Below are 22,387 nucleotides of genomic sequence, written 5' to 3' on the forward strand. Positions count from 1 at the left end.
TCCATGGCCTAGGTCCAAAGTACATCTCCGACATGTTAGTATCATATGAACCATCTCACACTCTGAGGACTTCAGGGACCGGCCTCCTGCTGGTGCCCAGAGTCAGGACTAAACATGTGGAATCAGCGTTTCAGTTTTATGCAGCTAAAACCTGGAACATTCTTCCTGAAGATGTGAGACAGGCCTCTACTTTGACAATGTTTAAATCCAGGCTCAAAACAGTTCTGTTCAGCTGTGCATACAACTGAAAGGGTTTTATTCTGCACTCTTCTCTTTTAATGGTAAATTTATGATGATTATTTGTGATTTGATGTGTGTGATTTTAATGTCTTTCTTATTATGTAAAGCACGTTGAATTACCTTGTGTTTGAATTGTGCTATACAAATAAACTTGCCTTGCCTAATTAAAAAAAGAAGGACTAAAGGACTCGGCAAATATATATCAACATTTTGTCCCAAAAATATTGGCAGACCCTTGCAAACAGGCCAAGAGACAGGTCAGATCTGTGAAGAAACAACCCTGCTCACAGTCAGTATGCATGTTTATTGACGTAGCTTAGGGCAGTAGAAGGTACAGGTAACTGAACAAATGAAAACCAGTTCAGTGACACGTTTTTACTGGAGAGAAGCAGGTGACAGACCCCCCAACCAGAAAAGTTACATAGTGCAGCTTTAATGATAATAGCAGATACACTAAAAAGTGCACACATCAGCTTCTCTCCAATTCATAAACTTAAATAAATAAAACTAAACAAACCTTCTTGTAGCATCTCTGGTACATCAGCCTGAAATCGGGGGCCCACCCTGATCTCCCCTTTGTCGGCCAACAGCGTCTTCTGTGTGGGGTCGTACACCAGCGAGTAGAAAAATGTGTCCTGGAAGAAAAACAGATGTAAGGAATAACTTTAATATGAAACACAGTGTATATTAGCTATATGAGAATTAAATCATTTTATGGAAAATCTTGAGTTTTATTTGATTGAAATTAGTTTACTGCAAATAATATAATCCCAAAAAATAGTAGAAATGGAAAAAAATAAAAACTCCAGGTATGTTTGTGATGAGCAAAAAATATTATAACATAGATTTAAAAAAAAAAAAAGTGTAATATGGGCCCTTTAAAGATAGCAATTCCCATTGGAGAAGCCTAAAAAGAAAAAGTGAAATATTTTAAGTAACAGAACACTTTAATATTTTTTTCTTACCTCTTTGTCGAGATATGACAGAACCGCTTCAGTCTCGTTCAACAGAGCCACGCTGCATTTACCCCTAAAACAAAAACAAAAGAATTGAAACAGGCGAAACAGGAAGTGAGCCATGTTCTGAATGAGAGCGCATCCATGTGGACGGCCTCCTGGACCGGACATAATGGAAACAAGCAGCAAGTCAGCTCTTTAGAACCAGATCAGTGTAACTCAGAGGGAACATGAAGTCCACTGTTTAGAACCAGATCAATGCAACTCAGAGGGAACATTAATACAAGTCACACAATGATACAACAAAAGATCAAAATTCAAGAGAAGGAAAGAAAAAAAGGAGAAAGACAGAACCAATCTGCTCTCACATTATTGCTGTAAATCAATCTTTTTTCTTTGTTTTTCCTTCTTTATGTCTAATTTTTCTCTTTTCTTCCTCCCGTCTCTACCTTTTTCCTCTTCTTTGTCTCTTTTCCTTCTTTCTATCTTTTTTTTCTCTTTCTTTTTTCCCCCTCTTTTTCCTCTTTCTTTCCTTTATTTATACAGGGAGAGGCCATTGAGAGCGCCACACTCCTTTTCATGAGCACCCATGAAACACATATGTCCATTTAAAACATTAAAACAGGAGCAGGTGAGTATAAATGTTTATCACCCGATTATTAAATTGCATTAGTGGCACCAAAGTATCCAGTTTTGCTTGTCCTTGAAATATATTCTTATATATTTAATATATATTTTTATGAAGCTAAACAGTCAAAAGCTACTTTTCTTAGACGTAAGCTTAGATTTATACATGTCATGTCATGTGATCTACATGTGCTACTTGTTTTTAGTTTAGAAGTTCGTCCTCAATTTCCCCACTCTCACCTGGCCAGCAAAATTAATTCTCACAATATTCATCTGGCTCAGCTCCCACTGATGTGATCGCACCCAAACGAACTGAAACAAACACGTCGAGATGGAGAGCCTATTTTAGCGTAAAAGTGGATTATTTCGTTTTTGAAATCATGCAGAGGGAGGAAGCGTCGTGTTCATCTGAGGACAGGGAAGATGCCTGCTTTTCTCTCAGCTGGGTTTATCTAAAGTTTGATTTCTCAGCTTGTAATAAAATATTCAAGTGTTTCAGCTTCCTTTTATTGTGTGCAGATTTTGAGGACAGTTGAAAAAAGACTTGAATTGTTATGACAATGGCCCAAACTTTTCATCATTCTGAAACCCATGAATAGTAGGGCTGAAACGATTAATTCAGTAAATGGAGGAGTTCTATTACTAAAGAGTCTAGGGAGCAGAGTCTAGGGAATGATTTAATGATTGTGACAGGCCTACACAAAACTTTATATTAAATAAATTTATAGAAACTAACTGTAGTTCACATTTAGAGTGGCCTGTTTACAATACGGTCTGAACAAGTAAATTGGTAATAAAAATTCTAGGGACATTCAGATCTGGTCCATCATGTTAATGAAATGTTTTGGGGACATACTGATCCGAAGAATAAATAAGAATAAATGTGTTATTTAAAGCATTTAAAGAAAAACAAAATATTTCTTTTATCTTTGAGCCATAACATTAAAAAACAGCAGCTAATATGTTTTTAAGTATATGTTATGGAAGATAAAATCTTAATACTCTATTAATCAAATAAAATAATTGATGGATTACTCAATAACTAAAATACTAGTTTGCTGCAGTCCTAATGGTTGTAGGAGTGAAGACGTTTCACTCCTCATCCACGCCGCTTCTTCGGTTCTGGTCAGATTACTGACTGATCACTGCCTTATATCTGCCTGAAGGGAGGAGCTAACTACACTGAAACTGTAAACATCTATTGTTTATAGTTTCTGTATGTAGGCTAGGTCTATTGAGCTACCCTAATTGTGCACTGTGCCTGAGTCATACATAGCATAGTCATTAAAGCCCCTAATGAGTGATTTCACACCTATTAGCCCTATTGCTTTCCTTGTTTTGATTTGGGTCTAAGGATGGAGTTATAGATGAGAGACAGATGATGTCCATGGCCCCCATTCCAGCTCAAGGAAGGTCTTTCCTAACAAAAACTGCCTCTTTAACTCCCCTCTTAAACCATGTCTTTTCTTTGGCTAAGATCTGTACCTCTACATCTTCAAAGGAGTGGTTATTGGCTTTGAGATGGAGCTGAACAGCAGATTGTGGTCCCAAGCTGCTCTCTTGACGATGTTGGTACATTCTCTTATCCTACAACTCTTGTCTCTTGTCCTACAACTTTTTGTCTAGTTGACAGATTGTTTATTTTTCTTTTACTATGGATCAAACCTGGATGGTTGAGGGATTACACATACATATACAATTACTATAATACTATAATGCAGTATTTCCTGACCTGATGTGTGTGGCTGGTAAACTTTCATACTGTCGTGAGAGGAACAGTTCTCTGTGGCGGAGCTGATGTTTTTGTTTGTCTGTGAGTTCTGTCTCTGTGGGACTCTCCTTCTCCTCCTCCAACTCCTCTGCAAAAACAAGACAGGACAAAGGTTTAAATACAGGTTTTTAAGAACAGCGACATGTGGGACAAGCATCCAGACACATTCAGACGCACGCTCGCTCAGTAGGAATGACGAAACAAAACGAGATGCTAAAACGGGTTTCTCATTTAACAGGTACTGAGACTAAATGACATAAATAGGACAGCGTTTTACCTTTAGTGAATAGTTTTAAAATAGGCCAAGTCATTATCACGATCTGAACAAAGCAACGTGGGAACATAAAAACTATTATTTTGACTGTTGAAAATCACATTATTTGTTTATCAACATGGTATAAAAATCTGTATCCAGCACTATTTTTGCTATAGAAGTAAAGTTTGAAATTTTTATGTAATATATGTCAAAAACACCATTTTCCAAGGACGAATATCTGCAGTTTTTCCACATTATAGAGTGTGTGGTAGAAAACACATCCGGCTGTTGAAAGTTTAAGCTTTAGTAAACCAAATAAATTTTTTAGTATTTGGCTGGTTCAGTTTTTGAGGTTCACGCCAAAATAAGTGTGGCATAGCAGCTTAGTATTTGATTTTGGGTCACATTAAGCAGGAGGAAGAAAATAAAAGAAAAAAACTATTTAAAAATTCCAGACAGATTTTGCATGATATGAAATAAACAACACAAAACAGTAACTTGGAGGACAATTTGTGGTTAATACTTTTTAATAAAAAACATGTAATTAGCCTTAATAAAGCACGAACAAAGACTTCATTCATAACAGTTTATTAAGAATGATTCAGGCTTAGCAACAACTAACTACTACTTACTACCACTACTACTATCCTACCAACTACTACTACCCACTACCACCAACTACTGCTACCACTACAGTTACCTACTACCACCACCTGACATTACTACCACTACAAACTAACACTACCAACTACTACTAAGCCTGTATCCAAAACACAGTACAAACATAAATGTAACACACCACCAGTCAAAGGTTTGGACACACCCTCTCATTGTGTGTTTTTTCTTTATTTTTACTACTTCAATATATGAAGTAAGATATATGGAATCATGCAGTAAAGAACAAAAGTGAAATACCTGCTAAATATTTTTCAACAAAGTATAGAGTGGCTACTGAGGATTTGAATTTAAAATATATAAAAAAAAAATAGTAGAGGGTCTGTCCAAACTTTTGTCTGGTAGTGTATATATCAACGCTTTAAACACAATCGACTGCTTTCCATCTATACTCGGTGGTGCAATATAAACCCTGAGGACTCTTGTGACTTGTGGGAATAAACAACTTGAATTATTTGAGTTAAAAAAGTTTGCTCGTAGTGATAAAACTCCAGTGCAGTCAGGAGGTAAGGTTATAAAACAGCTTGCGTATCTGCTCCCAGGGGCTTTGGCCATCACAAACTATTGCACCAATGATTAAAAAAAAAAAAAGAAGCCCTCTGTTGCTGCTGCGACCACAACAAATGTAATTTTAAGCACGTCTCCGATGATCACAGGATCACGCCGGGCTAAAACGATATTTAACCGTAATGGAGACTGAACTGTTTTGAAACTCATCAGTAAAAGAGACGAGGCTGTTTCACACTTGTGTAGTTACCCATTACTTATGCATAAGAGGAGACAAAGAGCAAACATTATAAAACAAGATGGCTGCTGCAAAATCCACTGTTTAAGCGGTTTGAACTTGAGAAAACTTTTATGCAGATTACTACCATAAAAATGACTTAACTGTAAGCTCCCATTGGCCAGCGCTGTTTTCTAACATGGACTGGTTTCTTTTATTAAGTCGTTTTAGATGAATATTGTGATTTAATATGTCCAAATTATAACAATGATCCACGGGTGTGAGATTATGTCTATAGAGACACAAGCACAATAGGCCTGATAGTTGTAGAGCTTTTAGTGCTGATTCTTAGCCAGAAAACATTTTTGATAACTGAAGATAGCTGGCTTATGTTACTCAGTAGTACTCATTAAAAAAGGTGCACTATGTAAGTTTTCTGGTCGAGGATCTGCACCTGCTCGTCTCCATAGAGAGGTTATTTGTCTAGAATGTTCCACAGTATAACACTGAACTTGCATTTACTCAGTTACAGGTGATTAATTGTAATAAAAAATAAAAAAAAACAACTAAATAAAAAAACAACAACATTCTATTGTGAGTGGAGTCACCGCTCCACAGATCTGAACTGTAACTTGGCCTCATGGCACCTACATGTCGCAGATACAATGCCATAGTGTGGAACATTCCAGACAAAGCAATAACATCATCATGGAGTCAAAGCACATGGTGGGACCTTCATCAGAAAAATTCCATAGTGCACCTTTAAACATGTTTCAGGTTTTTACATCACTACATTCTATAAGTCAATGCGATTTCATACAGCTAAAGTTTATATTGTTAAAATTAGTAGCTCAGTTGGTGGAGTGTTTGTCCACTGATCTGGCGGTTCAAAGCCCGTTCTAGACATAATCATCTGGGAGAACTGTTCGATTCACTGACCCACAGGTTGGTGTTGCAATTCCAGCTCCCACAGATGAATGCTGCTGTTGTGTCCTTGGACAAGACACTTAACCCTCATCTCTCCCAGTGTGTGTACAGTGTGTGTATGAATGCGTGTGAGTGAATGTGTGAGTGGTTCCTTGATGTAAAGTGCTTTGAGTGACTTGAAGGTGGAAAAATGCATTATAAAAATGTGACACTTTACCACATCGGTTCCAGTATTGGCAGATAGACTAATCTATATCGGTATCTGTCAATATTGATATTTGATACCAATATTCAATACCAATTTTTGGGCCTGCCTGCTTATCTACTACTACTACCACCACAACAAACCAACACTACCTATTACCACCAGCTGCCACTATTAACACTACAAGCTAACACTGCCAACTAGTACTACTGATTTTAAAAGATAAAAATCGGTATCTGCAAATATCAGATATCATATTTGCTCAAAAACCCCATATGGGCCCATCCCTAGTTCAAATGCAGAGTTTTGTTGTACTACAGTGAGTTAATGGGTCTAGTGAGTAATAAAAATAATTACATAAAAAATGCGTGCTTTTTTTTTTTGATAATTCATGGCAAAGTACAACATTACCACAGAGAAATCCCCATTTTGGAGTATGACATCACATTCTAGGATCTGAAAACCACCCATTCTCTGGAGCGGTACTTTGTTTAAAACTTTGCTCTATCCTCTCTTACTCTTGAGTAATTGTCCTGCAGGGGCTGTACACTGCAGCAGTTGCTTTGAATCCCAATGACTCCATCGATTCTGCATTGCACCCGATCCCCACCTCACATAAACCAGGCTCATCCTTTGTGAACAACAGTCCAACCCAAAGTCCATAATCTGTTCAGGTCTCAAGGCGTCTTAGCTCTGCAATGAATTCTGCTCGGCTGTTGCTTTAAGCTGAGCCATTATCCAAAATTGACTGTGACTTTTTAACCATGTTATAGTAATTTCTCCTCATCATTTACTCACCCGAAGTTCTTTCGGAGTGATTCATGTTTGAGTAATCTTTAATCCCTTATTTTCAAGACGGCATTTTGCTGATCTACCTTCGTTTTCACCTCCACTGGCCCACTGTGACGTACGCACTTCCTTCTCCGGTTTTATTGTCTTAATTGGTGATATTCGTAGGAGTCGGCAGCATCGTGTAGTCATTTTGGTACAAATTAAATAAAAATCAGCTGCTCGCTAGTGTGATGTGAGCTATCCATAGGGGGCAGCGAAAGCATGCGGCACTTTGTTGTGATGACGTATAGGCCGATGTCAGCTCCAATTGGGCACCGCAGTTTTCTAATGTGGAAGTCAGTGGACTTGTTTTTATTAAGCTGTTTTAGATGAATACTGAGATTTAAAATGCGGAAATTATAACCAAATTATGATCCACGGGTGCCAGAGATGAGAACTATAGAGACACAAGCACAATAGGACTGATTTAATCTAGATCTTTCCCTGTAGTGTCTCAAGAAACACCATGTCACTTATGGCGTAGGGTCGTTCATCCAGTTCTGTTTCCTGCTTTTGAATGCCATACAGTGAAAAATTCCAGGCAAAGCTTCTCCATGGAGACAGACAGGTTGTGTTTCGTTCTCCAAAGCCCAAAATCCTCTGTTCCACCATGTGATGTCAGGAAGCAGTGGTTTAAGTTACCAGCTCCTTTTACCTTTAGTTCAGTAGAGATTTGCAATTCCAGGTGTGAAACCATCCACATGATTCTAGTGAAGGTGTATGAAGTTTAAAAACAGAGTGGAGCACTTCCTGTAATAACATGTGACATCACAAGTGTTTTCAGTTTGAGAGAAGAACTCAGCCTAAATATACAGGGTTTGTGTGTTAAACATGTGTAAATGAAACAAAACACAACTCCAGGTCTGTTTGTGGTGAGGAAACAACATTAGAACAGAGATCAGAAAACAGTGTAATATGGGCCCTTTAACGCAATATACAGATTCGCAACTTCAAAACTTTTTATTAAGACTAGAGCACTCCGTTCAGTCCCGCTTATGAAGTGATATCATATTAAACTCACCGATCCTTGGTTAAATTTGTCTTTTCTTGACATTTTGTAAGACCAGACTTGTGTTTGAAGCTTTATAGATCCAGTCACTTTGATATTTGCCATTTAGCTTGCAAAGGATCAGACAAAACTACTTTTATGTATTTCTATAATGTTTTTAATCGCAAGAAAACATTTGCCAGAAAGAGTTTAGCCTACACTGAGGATGGAAAGTGAATATATGGGTACAAGAATGCAGAGGTCAGAGGTCAAAGGTTCACTAAAGGGCTGCTAAAGTCATCACAAATGCTCCAAGTTTTGAAGTATAATTTCCTTCCCAAACAACAAAATCTCCAGTCTTATTGTGTATAAAAACTGCCAACCCTGACTGTACAAACATGTTCTAAAATATGTCCCCAATTGAACACAATCCTTTCAAAAACACAAAATCGCAAATAGAATTGCAATGAGATATTTTTCCAAATCCTTCAGGCCTAGTGCTCCGTGCAGCAGGTAGAGCTTGAATACTTATATTGGGGAGCAGAGTCTTATTTTTTCATTATATCGCATGATGTCGACCTATAACCTTTAACTTCCAAGTTCCAAGTTCCTGTCTTCATCTGTCGTCTGTAAATGCCATCATTCTGCAGATAATTAACAGGGATATAAAATGTAATGGTGAAATAAAAAAATAAAATGGAGGCTGTTTGAATCCTATGCTCAGCTATACTGTACTTGAAATTTACAATCAGTGCTTTTGTATTTTGTACTTTGGTGCAGTAAAAATGCTAAAGACAAAGTGAAAACTCATAAACTGCTATGTTGTGTAATTAACAGTACCAATATTGTATTTTACCCAAACTTTTATTTCATATTATTGTAAAACACTTTTAAGCAAATTGATTCTAAAAAACTGTCACCATCTGGGAAAAGCGCTATATAAAAATGTGACTATTTACCACCTTCAAGTCACTCTAAGCACTTTATATATACACACACACACACACACTGAAAGCTCAACCAATTATGTTTGTCAAGAGCAGGATTCAAACTCTCTTCCAGCTGAGCACTGTCGCCCGTCTCCATGGTAATGTCACCATGGTAATGCTATTGCTTTGCCTGAATGTCTCACAGTATGGCATTAAAGCTATTCATCTAGCATTCATTTCGTTACGGGTGTCTTATTGCTCAGAAATACCGTAAATTTCGGACTACAGAGCGCACCTGATTAAAAGCCGCACCAGCTAAATTTGAAGAGAAAATCAATTTTGTACATATATAAGCCGCACCTGAATAAAAGCCGCAGGTTTTCATATTGTAACATGAGATATTTACACAGAAAGACGGTGCACTGACACGCTTTTTTTTAAACTGTGCCTGAAAATTGGAACCAACACGACAACAACACGGGATGAACACATCTGCAGGTTTAGAAAATAAAACTGCACCAAAACGGAAAATCTGCTTTTATTTCCTCTGAAAACTTTTGTCGTCTTTTACATTGACCAAGTTGGATTCATTGATGTCGAGCTTACGTGCAGTGGCTCTATTTCAGGAGTCTGCAACCCGCGGCTCCGGAGCCGTATGCGCCTCTTTCAGCCTTATACTGCGGCTCTGCGTGGCTGAAGTGTATTTTATTTGTGTTAGCTCTTTTTTGTTGTAGTTTAAATTGGAAGATTATTATGATCTTAAAATAAAATTATATTTTCTTATTTTTCGTTGCTCAAAATAAGCGTCACACTCGCGGAACAATGTTCAAAACAAACACCGCTCACGTCTCACGTCTCACAGACACAGACACAGACACAGCTCACAGTCCTGCGTAAAGAGCCCTGATTTTCAGACGCTGTGCGCACAGGGGTCAGGAGCAACTTTGGCCCGTCCCTAATGACACACTAATAAGCTCGTCCATAGATGTATCATGAAAATCCTGCTGGAAATCGCCACAGAAATCTATTTGATGTAGTAGCAAGTTTATTATCTGCTCTTGTCTCCGCGGTGACGTATCACGTATAACACATCAGACACGACGCACAAAAGTAGAGCCACAAGCGAGTGAAAATGAGCCAAAACAAAAGTCTTTGGAGAGCTTTTAACAAAGGGGAAAAGGACAACTGAGGAGCCAGAAGAGGAGACTACACCTCCAAGAAAAAGAAAGATAAATTTAACAGACAATGCCTACTTAAAACCTGGGTTTGTCGCTGCAGGTGACTCACGCGCACAGTCCGCTCTACGTAACATACGGGAAAAGCAAATAAGGCAATGAAACCTTCAAAACTGCTTTGGCATATGGCGAATAAGCACCTGGGATTAAACGATACGCCTTTAGAGTTTTTGAAAGAAACTGCGGAGCAGAGTAGACATAATCACATAATCAGCGCAGGGCTCCCTCTGATGCAGCGGTTTGGTGAGTTGTATTTTTTTAATGCACTTAAGTTGTTTTTGCCATATTTATCTGCCACGTGTAGAAGGCTTGTCCGTGAAAATAAAACCCAGGGGCCGTTATCCAGTAAAAAATCCATAAATAAGCCGCACTGCTGTACAAGCCGCAGGGTTCAAAGCGTGGAAAAAAAGTAGCGGCTTATAATCCGAAATTTACGGTACCTTGAAGAAATATCTTAAGTGTCTTAAGGAGCTGGAAACGCACTGGCAACCTGTGGGCAAGTGGATCGTTCAACCAATGTTTTTTTGTTTTGTTTTTTTATGTTGAAAGCGGGACTCGAACCAGCAACCTTCAGATCAGAGGACAAACACTCTACCAACTGAGCAACTGTCACTAGTCTTAGTTTTGATAAGACTATTTAAAAAGAATGAAGAACTGCATTTTGGGAATGACATTAAAAGCAAGCCGCTTTAATGATTACAGTGTACCATCTTTATGTTTTGGGTTTTTGGGTTGTTTCACTTCTAGTCAGAATGCGTTTATTATTTAACCCCTTACTACCTAAGCCTATTTTGAAGACAAATGTTCGAAAAATGTATATCCATATATAAACTGGTCTATTTCAGCAACCCCAAGGTGGATTTCAATGATTTTTGTGCCATTGTAAAGGGATCATTGGACAGAATAATTTGATATGTCATTTATCCATGTATGTGTTACTGATAAAGAGAAAATTAGGATGAAACACAGCAAAAATTTAGATTTTTTTAGCCTCGCCTAAAAAAAAACATGTTTTATGATGAATAACTCTTTGGAATGTTGCTAACATAGCCTTTTTATTTCATAAAATAGAAACCAAACATGTGAACATTATCTCTGCAAAGGTTGAAACTGATTAGATGAAGCAAATCAAAAAGAGAGAGATTTCAGTACAGGTATGTCAGGCGAGGTGTCCATTTTGGCACCATTTGGCACCATTTGGCACACATAGTGCCATTTGCATTTCTGTCATGTAAAAGTTATATATTTCATTTTTATATCACTAATGGTGTTCAGTAGACCTAAAGAAAACATTTTTGGGCATTTTTAATTTTTTTGTATTAAATTAATAATTATGAATTAATAATTATAATAAATATATGTGTATATAAATGTTTCCCCTACAAATAAAATGACCACATAAAGCATTTGAATGATTTTTTAGAGATGAATTTAGTGAAAAAAGCAAATCTAAGTTTGTCCGGTGCGCTCTGTGTCCTGTGCGTCAAGGCGCTGTTACGCACACAAGCGTGCTTACTGTACGCGCGGACATTACTCCCCAGCGGATTGGTCAATATGCATGAGTGACACCTCTCTGGAATCGTGAAAGCCAATAGAATAAGGCTATGACTTGCAATACAAGATTGACAACACAGCCAGCCAACCAGAAGGGGAAAAAGAAAGCCACGTGAAAGTGCCATGCTCCTCCATTGGTTTACAGTAAGCGCTCTGTACTTACTATATATCACTATTGTACCGCTCAGAGTGGCGGAAGTGACGGACAACAGCCGGGGCTAACAGGAAATAGCGTTTATTTACTAATGGAATATACTTTTCACGGCAAGACGACAAAGGTAAGACAATTTTTACTAATGTGGTTTTGAAAAGCAATGTTTTGTGATCTGATGCGCTGGCTTATATCTCCGCGATGCTTTGGTGTACAGTGCTGGGGCTTATATCTTTGGAATCGGTAGAGTCTCTGCTTTCTTTTGAGTGTTTCTTTGTGTGGCTAGCGTGAAGTACAGCTGTTGTTGAGCCGTAAATGCGGTGAGTGGTTTGGCCAAACTAAGTTTGGAGGATTTAGTTTTGCGGTGTTCTCTTGGGTGTCATCTGAGTTGTGTTTGTGGACGGTGAAAATAGTTTACACAGCCTTGTAGCGCTAGCGGTGCTGTTTAATTTGATGTGCCACATTAATATATTTTCCGTGATTAATGTGTTGGCTCATGGCGAAACAAAAATGCGCTTCTCAAAGTCCCCAAAATTGGGGACCTTCGGTAGTAACAGGTTAAGAGAAAGATAATTGTTTCAAAGTTTGTCTGGGCCATTTTGTGTTATTGAAGTGTTTTTTGTAAATCGATTGTCTCTTTGAAGCTCAACTTTTAAATGAATAAAAATAAATGAAAATGAAACTCACTTGCGTGTTTGTCTGCGAGCTGAATGAGGCTGTGTGAAATGTCTCTTCGTCTGTAGAAACACACGACTTTGGCTTCCACGTTTCCGCTGGCCGTCTGTAAATAAAAAAACCCACAAACACATAAATAATAAATAATCCACAGAAAAAATGTCTAAGTAATTTTGAAGGCATTTTTATCGTCTGCAAACCAGGAAGTATAGGTGGAGTGCTGTTAGCGTGCTGGTTGTTGTTAGCATTATGTGTGACCTCCATAGACTGTATAAAGAAGTGGACTAAGTGAGTCGTGATGTCACCCACAGCGTTCGGCTCCAGTCAAATGAAGCTCATCGAGACTAGTGGTTATAGGCGAGCTGAATTCCAACTGCGAGTATCATAGCAACCAAAGAGCCAATCTGGAGTCAGGCTATTGAAGGTAACGCCCCTTCTCACCTGCACCACTGGTTTAGCAGGGAGAGGGCACTTAGAAACGTTGCCAATCAAACCTGTTGCTAACGCTAGCGGGACAGACCTCGGGGAAAGAAGACGCCTGATTTGTCTGTTATTAATGTTCATATCTTAATTTATGAACAAAATGGCAAAATAAAAAAACACCAGGATCATGTAGAGCGGGTTAAGACAAAAATGACGAGTCTGACAGCAGCAGTTACAGAGAGAGGGGCCAGTTTTTCAATGTAAAGTGAATTGGAGCCAGAGTCGAGGGGGCCAGAAGTGCGCCTGTGATCACTTCCTATTTGGAACGTGGCGGCTAGCATGTTAGCCATGTCCATTTGTATATACAGTCTATGGTGAACTCTGAAAGTGCTTATAAATGCTTATTATTGTGGTGAATAGTTTGGTTGGTAGGAATGTGTTTGGAAAGTGAGGAATAATTTTGGACTGCTGCAATCTATTTAAAAGGTTCTGTTTTTCACATTTTTAAGACAGTAAAAATGAGGTGCAGAGGCTTTAAAGCTGCCATATCTAATTAGACTGGCCAACACACCACTTAGCAGTAACGTAGATACTGGTGATATGGGAGAATGCCGTCTGATAGTGTTACTCGGCCTGTCATAACATATATCTTTTTCTTTACATTACTGGGAAATTTTTGGTTATTGTTTGGCTTTACGATAACATTTGAGCCACAGAAGCTTGAATTACACTTTAAATTCCTCAACTTCTATGGGAAACTAAGTATTAAAGTGTTTCATTCTGCAGTTTATTTATTGCAGCTCATGATTTTTAACAATACTGTACATTTAGAGTAGTTTTGTGGTTTAAATTTGCTCTTGGGTTAGTATTTCAGTGGCATTAATTAGTTTCAATATTATTTTTTATCGTCTGTATTACTTCAGCGACATATTGAACTAGAACTATGCTTCAGACTCAAAAGTGTCATCTGTTGGTTTCAAAACTGATCTCCAAGTATCATAAATGTTGTAACACTTGCATATTGTATTTTTAAAGCTACCATCTGAAAGCTATGTAACACTTCAGCCTGTCAAGGTAACACATTTTTAAGTTCGATATATCACTAAGGCGCACCCTTAGGGATAGGGTGAGGAGCTCGGTCACACAGGAGGAGCTCGGAGTAGAGCCGCTGCTCCTACACGTCAAGAGGAACCAGTTGAGGTGGCTCGGGCATCTGCTCAGGATGCCTCCTGGACGCCTCCCTAGGCAGGTGTTCTGGGCTTGTCCCACCGGGAGGAGGCCCCGGGGAAGACCCAGGACACGCTGGAGGGACTATGTCTCTGGGAAAGCCTTGGGGTCCCACCGGAGGAGCTGGAGGACGTGTCTGAGGTGAGGGAAGTCTGGGAATCCCTGCTTAGACTGCTGCCCCCGCGACCCGGCCCCAGATAAGCGGAAGAAAATGGATGGATGGATATATCACTAAAGTAAATATAGATGATAAATGATAATATTGAAAGTAATTTATGCCACTAATGCAAGAATCAAAGAGCAAATTTAAACCACAAAAACTATCTGCAATATGAGCTGCAATAAATAAATAGCAGAATGAAACACTTTAACATCTGAAATTCTATGGCAAACTAAGTAAAAGTCAAATTTCTTTGGCAAAAATGTTATCATATAGCCAAAAGTAAAATTCCGAGTACTGCAAGGAAAAAGCTTAATAAATATTGATGCCCCAAAATTACTGTTCCATCTAATAGTCTTACATAACTGAGAAATAGTAGCTTTAAAAAAAAAAAAAAAAAAAAAAGCTATACCGATACTTGGAGATCAGCTTTGAAACCAACAGATGACACTTTCAGGTCTTAAAAATAGTTCTAGGTCTGAACAACATGACAGTCATGACAAAGACAGTCTGCTCTAGATCACAGCAATGATGGAAGGTCACAAAGTAAAAGTAGTAAAGTACTGTACTTAATTAAAGTACAAATACTTCAAATGTATACTTAAGTACATTTTACACTGGATACTTTTTACTTTTACTTCACTACATTTGAAAGCAGTGTCTGTACTTTCTACTCCTCTACATTTTTGAACTGGACTGACAAGTAAAAATATTTTTTTTATTGTCTGAGACCAGCTGAAAAGGCTTGAGGGTTTATTTTTAACACATTCATTATTTCGGGAAATCAAAATATACAAATAAAAACAGACAAAAAAAATATTGATTCTAAAAACAGATATACATAAATTGTTAATAAAAAATAATACGCCATATAACTGATAATTGAATAAATGGCATTATAAGTAAGGCTGGTGTGTTGTTAGCATGCTAGTTGTCGTTAGCATTACGTGTGACCTCAGAAAGCTTATAAATTCATTGAGGTGAATAATTGGGGTCTTTATAGGTGGGAATGCATTGGAAAAGTGAAAAATAGTTTTGGACCTCTGTGATCAATTTAAAATTAACTAGATCTGTTAACAAAAAACTTGATTCAATCATTTCTGTTGAACAAAATTCAGTACAAATCTGTATCAAAATCACTACATTTGAAGCTTTATTAGATCTGAAAATCTGCCTGAAATACTTAAGAATATTTTTACTTTTTTACTCTTCAAGCACATGTTTAAACAGGTACTTTAATACTTTTAGTTAAGTAGTTTTTTTCATGTGATACTTTTCCCTGAGTATTTTTTGCTCTGGTATCTGTACTTTGCCTTAACAAAACTGAGTACTCCTTCCACCAGGAGGCCACAGTGAGTTTGTACCTTATTCAGTTCCTCTATCCGACGGATCAGGTAAGGGTTACTGGAGGAGTTCTCGAAGAAGACGTAATCTGCAAAACAAAAAGGACAGTGTTCCATTAAAATCAACCATCATTACTTCACAAAGGAAACTTAATTTGTAAATGGTGTGAACTAAAATAGGTCAAAATTAGTTACAGCCTAAGGTGAAAATTTGCAGACGTGCGTTCTATAGGTCATATTTTGAAGTTCGATATATTGACGAAGAAAATACAGACAATAAACAAAAATAGACAAACAATAATATTGACACTAATTTATGTCATTGATGCAAAAACCGTAAAACAGGAGGCCTCCCCAAAAAAAACTAAATCTACAAAATCGTGAGCTGCAGTAATGAAACACTTAAGTTTAGTTTGCATTTGTAATGAGACAAGTGATTTATTCAATATTTTTATGACTAAAATCACATCTATGGCAAAAAATGTTAACTCCCAGAGGCAAGTCAGCGTCACATTCAGACTTGTGACTTTTTGAACTTTTAAAGAGGAGGCATTAACAATTGAAATGAATCATGCGGTGACTGTTTAAAGCTTAGTTTTTAGTTCTTGAATGCTAGGCTTTTAAATGCTAATTTTTTTAAATACTGTTTTTTTAATGCTATTTTTTTAAAGGCTAGGCTATTAAATGCTATGTTTTTTAAATGCTATGTTTTTTAAATGCTATGAATGTTAAAAACTGGGGAGTGCACACATTGCTTATGTCATTATCATTTACAGTAATCAATATTATCATTAGCGCTGTGCAAATTAGACAGATATATTCTAACTTCGTGTTGGTTAAATCAATTCTCATGTTCGGCTCTAGGTGAACTGCTGTCGTGATTTGGGCTTTACAAAAGTACACTGAATTGAATATTTTAACACTTTATACATAGAGATAACTGCACTAAATGTGACACATCGCTCTCTTATAAAAGGGCTGTGGGTCAGTTTGTAGTAAGTTTAGTAATTAAAATCATTGCTCTGTATTCTAAATCAGTATTGGCCATGAAAAAAACACATATTTGGTCAATCTCAATTTTGATTTAAACTCCATCATGCCTAATCGTGAGTTATCAGCTTGAGTCTTTTTAATGGAGAGTAAAAACATGGGGTTTTCTCAGAGTTCAGACTTCGGAGGAATTAACAGGGAAAGCCTTTTTTAGAATAAAAAAAAACACAGAAATTGTATCGCACATTGTGATGAATGTCTATAAGGTAAAGGCACGGTTAATTTGTGTCATATCATCCATCTTGTTGAGCGCTGAAGGGAAGGGTAAAGAAAATATTTTGCATTTTTATTCAGGTAAATCAGGGACGGATGGCTACTTGGATATAATTTGGTTAAAGTTTCATGCAATGTTCCAGACTTAAATCTATAGTGTATCACCTGTATTTAGGCCTGTCATGATAATTAATATATAAACTTATGCTTCGAATTATGTGACATGGAACAATCATTTTTGGGGGTCGTTGGGACTTTCTTTGCACTACTGGAAAATTTTTCATTACTTTTCTACACTACAAGTGAATTTCAGCTGTGGATTTTTACATTTTCATATAGCGCTTTCCAACTTTCAAGGCACTCAAAGCTCTGCACATTACGGAAACACTCCACCATTCACACAAACATTAAGTGTCTTGACCAAGGACACAACAGCAGTATTCATCTGTGGAGGCTAGAATCACACCGTCAACTTGTGGTTTAGTGGATCTGAGCGCTTACTCAATGATGTTTGTGTCGAGAGCGGGATTTGAATCGCCAAGATTCGGAACGGTGGGAAAACGATCTGCTGCCTCTCCAATTTTTTGTTATTTTTTGGCTATACAATTGAAGAATGTTTTTTGTGGTTTAAATCTGCTTTAGGGCTCTTGTGTCAATGGCATAAATTGGTTTCAATATTATCGTTTATCATTCAGCGATATTTTCTTCAGCGACAGGCCTATTTGTACGACACATCAAGTTATGGCAGAAGGAAGAAGGCTGATTCACTGATTATATAGAGGAACATTAAACAGACCTTGCAACAAAACTTTGACAAACTGTTGCGATTCAACTTTTTTTATTTATTATTTAGATTCTGATTTAAGCCGATCTCTATGCTCTAACACAGACACGAGTAGCTTCACCAATCACAGGGAAGTGTGAACTCTCACAAGAAGACAATATCAGGCTCCTTGAACTGTGATGTGAAGCAAATCATGACCCATGCTCTAAGAATACCTCACAATGAATTTCTGGCCATATTGCTCACCAAAAACTGTTCTAACTTGTCATAGGGTTCTCTGGTTAAAACACTTCTTGAATTAACCTCCGTCACCCATAGCCGTTATTTCAGTAGACGACAACTTCATAGAAAAATCAACAGAATGTGTATGCAAAATGTATTCCAAAAAACCCCTAATGTGGTGACCTTTAATTCTATGGGCCCCTCCTTAGGTTTAGATGCTGGTAAAACAGGAAAAACACATTTATAACTGGGCGGTGCAACACAAACAGAGAACACCATAGGTTTTTGTAATGCGTTAATATCTCCCCAGGGTAAACGGCACTAAAACTTCACAGGGTCTGCAGGGGGCGTGACAACAGGGCTACGACACCGCGTCATAAATGTCAGTTGGCACTATACAGCAATTCAAAGCGTTTTACATCCAGGAACCACTCACCCATTCACACATGCATGCAGACACTGGGAATAAGGTGGGTTAAGTTGCTTTGCTCAAAGACACAACGACAGCATTCATCTGTGGGAGCTGGAATTGCACCGCCAACCTGTGGGTCAGTGGATGTGACTGCTCTACTAATGACGTTTATGTCGTGAGTGGTATTCGAACTGGCAACCTTCGGATCAGTGGACAAACACTACCAACTGAGCTACTATCTGCTAAAATCAAAATTTAAAAGGCTCCATTTATCAAAAAGTGAGTTTGTTCTGAGCAACTTTTTATTTTACCATTCTTTTAAGTATGTACGTTTCACTCATTGGCACTCCACAGTACAACGCAAGTACAGAACACATTTAAGACATTGAAATTTTCACCATAAAAGTAACAAAAGGTCATTTACAAAGTTTAGGCTGCCATATCAGAAATTCATACATAGATATTTCAAATGTGATGAGCAGTGACCAGAGAAAGTGCCACAACATGTGTACTCAGTAGTCCAATGTATACTAGTCTCACATAGTGCAATACTGTATAGTTTGTATTTATATTTAGTCAAAGTCTATTACTTTATGAATGGCTTTTATTTGCTCATAATTTACATTACAATCACTATTATTATTAACATTTTATTTGGAGCTTAATATTTAGGTAGTAGTAATTGTCAATAGTATGGAGGTTTTTGTCATTTTTTTTATTTAATATTGTAATATTTGGGCTATAGAAGGTTGAATAAGTAACTTCTACTGCTAATTGGTTCATTCTGCTATATATTTGATGCAGCTCAGGCCTTTTAATGACACAGGTTATTTAAAAAAAAAAGCTTTACTGGGATTATACTTTTTTCTTTTTATTGTGTAAGATAAAGTAATTTCAAAATTATCATTTATCGCAATACTCCTCAGCAGGTCTATTTGTCATAGTTCAAAATGTGTTATCATAACATTCCTAGCAAAGCACATGGTTTGTGGTTTGTAATATTAGGTCACTGACAATGACAATACAACTTATTTTCTGATTCTGTGTTTTCAGAGGTTTAGAATATTGCCCAGTTATATAAAGCACATGTTCAAATATGTTAAGTATAATCAAAACGCAAACTTAAGACCAATTAATATGAGTAAACCACGGTGGACAAAGGCAGCTTTTTCAGTTACATACAGATTTTGATATCATAGCTTTAAGTATCTGCCAACAACCGATATCAACCTATACCAGTGCAGAGACTGAGGACATTTATTTCCTTTAAACAACAATAAAATAAGACAAAATTGATCCAAATGTGTTATGCAGATGTTAATTATCTCTCAATTAATGACAGAACAACTGTGTAAATAAATGTTCAAACATTTTGAGATTTTCTGGGCCAATCATGACCAGAAAATAGTCTTATTACATTGTTGTACATGTCCAACTAGAATATCTGCAGAACTATTTGGAAGTTGATATCAAATCCAGCATTTTTTCAGTATTGTGCATCCAGGTTCACCATATTCACTCAGTATAAACCCAGCTCTACACACAATACTAAACTAGGTCTAAATAAAAACTAGAGCCAGCTGAAAAAGCTGTGTGCCAAACATTCCCACAGTCCATAGAGTCAGAAAGTTCACTCCGTGAAGAAGTTTAGAAGTTAAAACACAATTTACCAAATGTCAGGATTGCCACTAAGAAAAAACTGTGCACAGGGTTAAGAGGATCAGCCTGAGTTTTGTCTATTTTGATCAACTGTCTACATACCTGGAGTGTAATACAAAGCAGAAATGCATTGGCAAAGCATGGGGATAATAAAGGAGACAGAAGAGCCGTGGGTGCACATAATTCCTGCTCATTTACAGGCCAAAACACAGGTCTACAGTCGCATTGTCAGAGGATAGTGGGTGTTAGGTTTTAGTGCTGGCGACGCAACGACGCCATCAAGACAATAATTTGATGGTTTTCTTCAGTGTGCTAACGAGCTAGCTAGCCATTCAAAGCCAATCTGTGTATTAACCTGATCTAGCAGCTCTGCAAGCATTGTGTTGTGGTATGGAGTCGATTTGAGTGGCGTATGTTATGTCTAGATGTGCGTTTTGTGTACAGGGAGATGATGTTAATGCTAATGAGTGGGTTAACGGCTGGTGCTAACATTAGCTAAACACGGAGTGATGGCTGGATGCCAGAACAGCAAATACAAAGGCAAGCTTCACACTGCCCGTGGGTGCACAAAAACAACATTTCACAACACACGTGGGGTCTAAAAAGTCCTCCAAATCACCAAATCTAAAGTTTATCAGAGTGTAAGCTAAAACAATAGCGACTCCAAGGTGTGCAAGGCTAAAAATGTTTACATTGTCAGCGATTAGCAACCTGGCGGCTAGCTACTGTGGCCACGACAAATGCAAGGCCTGGCCCATTTTGAATCCCAAATATTTAGCATTTTTCACCTTTTTAGACAAAATTAATTAAGCTACACACGCATAGCACATCTGCATTCCACCACAAAGCCAAACAAACGCAAGAATATCAGCACTGATTGCGAAGTTAAACCCAAAGTGTGCAGGTTAGTTTGATAAAAAAAAAAGAGATCCACATTGACACAGCCTACCTCCGACCCGGTACATGTTGGCCGCCATTTCTGCCCTCCCGGAGTGTAAACCATAAACTACAATAAATTAGTAAAAGCGATAAAAGTCTGAAGGGATAAAATTGAAGCGGGGAAAGCGGTGGAGACTCCGGATGTAAAGCCAGTACGGAGTATTTTTGTTAAACAGCGGCTGCGGGCCCCCTCCTCCTGCCACCGCTCAGTGAACTCAGTCAGCTCCAAAAGAATCAAACCCGAAAAACCACTCACTGCTGACGTCATGAGGAGCGGCGGCGGCGCGCGTGGCGGACACGAGCACGCACACCTACGATCGAGGCACGTAAGGTACACCTGTGTGATGGATGCATAGGGTAAAAAAAGGCACATTTCAACAGGATATTTTTGGCTAATCAACTTTTTTTTTGATCTTTAAGTCGATTTTTGGTCTTTTGGAAAATTCTATACTTTTTTTTTTTTTTGTTTTTTTTGTTTTTTTTTTTAGTTTGTTGTTTGTTGTTTTTTTTGGCTTTTTCTTGGCGCTTCTCTCATCAAACTTAATTCCTGGCATAGTAAAAGAAAAAAAAAATCTAATCTAATGAACGATGATCTAAGGCTAATGAACTTTTTTGCATCTTTAAGTCGCTTTTTGGTCTTTTGGAAAATTCTATAGTGTTTTGTTTTTTTGTTTTTTACTTTGTTGTTGTTGTTTTGTTTTTTTGTTTTGTTGTTTTTTCTAGGTGCTTCCCGCCTCAATTTTAATTCCTGGCATAGTAAAAGAAAAAAAATCTAATCTGTCAACTAGGCTAATCAGCTTTTTTTTTTGCATATTCAAGTCGCTTTTTGGTCTTTGGAAAATTCTATAGTTGTTTGGGGTTTTTTTTTTTTGTTTTTTTTTTTTTATAGGTGCTTCCCCCATCAGTCTTAATTTCTTGCATGGTAAAAGAAAGAAATCAAATCTGTCCACTAGACTAATCAACTTTTTTTGCATCTTCAACTCGCTTTTTGGTCTTTTGGAAAATTCTGTAGTTTTTTGTTTTTGTTTTTTTTTTCCAGGTGCTTCCCCCATCAATCTTAATTCCTTGCATAGTAAAAGAAAAAATCAAACGTGTCAACTGGGTAAAGAGTTGTAGGAGTGAAGATGTTTCGCTGCTTCTTCGGTTCTGGTCAGATTACTGCTGGACACTGCCTTATATCTATCTGAAGTGAGGGGCTAACTACTAACAGT

At 37.6% G+C, this 22,387-nt stretch overlaps 1 protein-coding gene across 2 annotated transcripts in view; it reads right to left on the reverse strand.

The window, feature by feature from the left end:
- The window catches only part of mta3 (metastasis associated 1 family, member 3), a 68,469-nt gene extending 47,055 nt beyond the window's left edge, over positions 1 to 21,414 (reverse strand). The window contains exons 1-6 of one of the 2 annotated variants that reach the window (XM_033984731.2): positions 21,187 to 21,414; positions 15,919 to 15,986; positions 12,757 to 12,850; positions 3,556 to 3,682; positions 1,206 to 1,269; positions 758 to 875 (exon numbers count right to left, since the gene is read on the reverse strand). In XM_033984731.2, coding sequence (XP_033840622.1) covers positions 758 to 875; positions 1,206 to 1,269; positions 3,556 to 3,682; positions 12,757 to 12,850; positions 15,919 to 15,986; positions 21,187 to 21,214 — 499 coding nt within the window. In that variant the 5' untranslated portion in view covers positions 21,215 to 21,414. The remainder of the gene's footprint in view (positions 1 to 757; positions 876 to 1,205; positions 1,270 to 3,555; positions 3,683 to 12,756; positions 12,851 to 15,918; positions 15,987 to 21,186) is intronic. The other variant, XM_033984730.2, reaches the window with a different exon arrangement.
- Positions 21,415 to 22,387: the final 973 nt, after the last annotated feature.

Source organism: Periophthalmus magnuspinnatus, chromosome 19 (assembly GCF_009829125.3).
Source record: "Periophthalmus magnuspinnatus isolate fPerMag1 chromosome 19, fPerMag1.2.pri, whole genome shotgun sequence".
Lineage (NCBI taxonomy): Eukaryota > Metazoa > Chordata > Actinopteri > Gobiiformes > Gobiidae > Periophthalmus > Periophthalmus magnuspinnatus.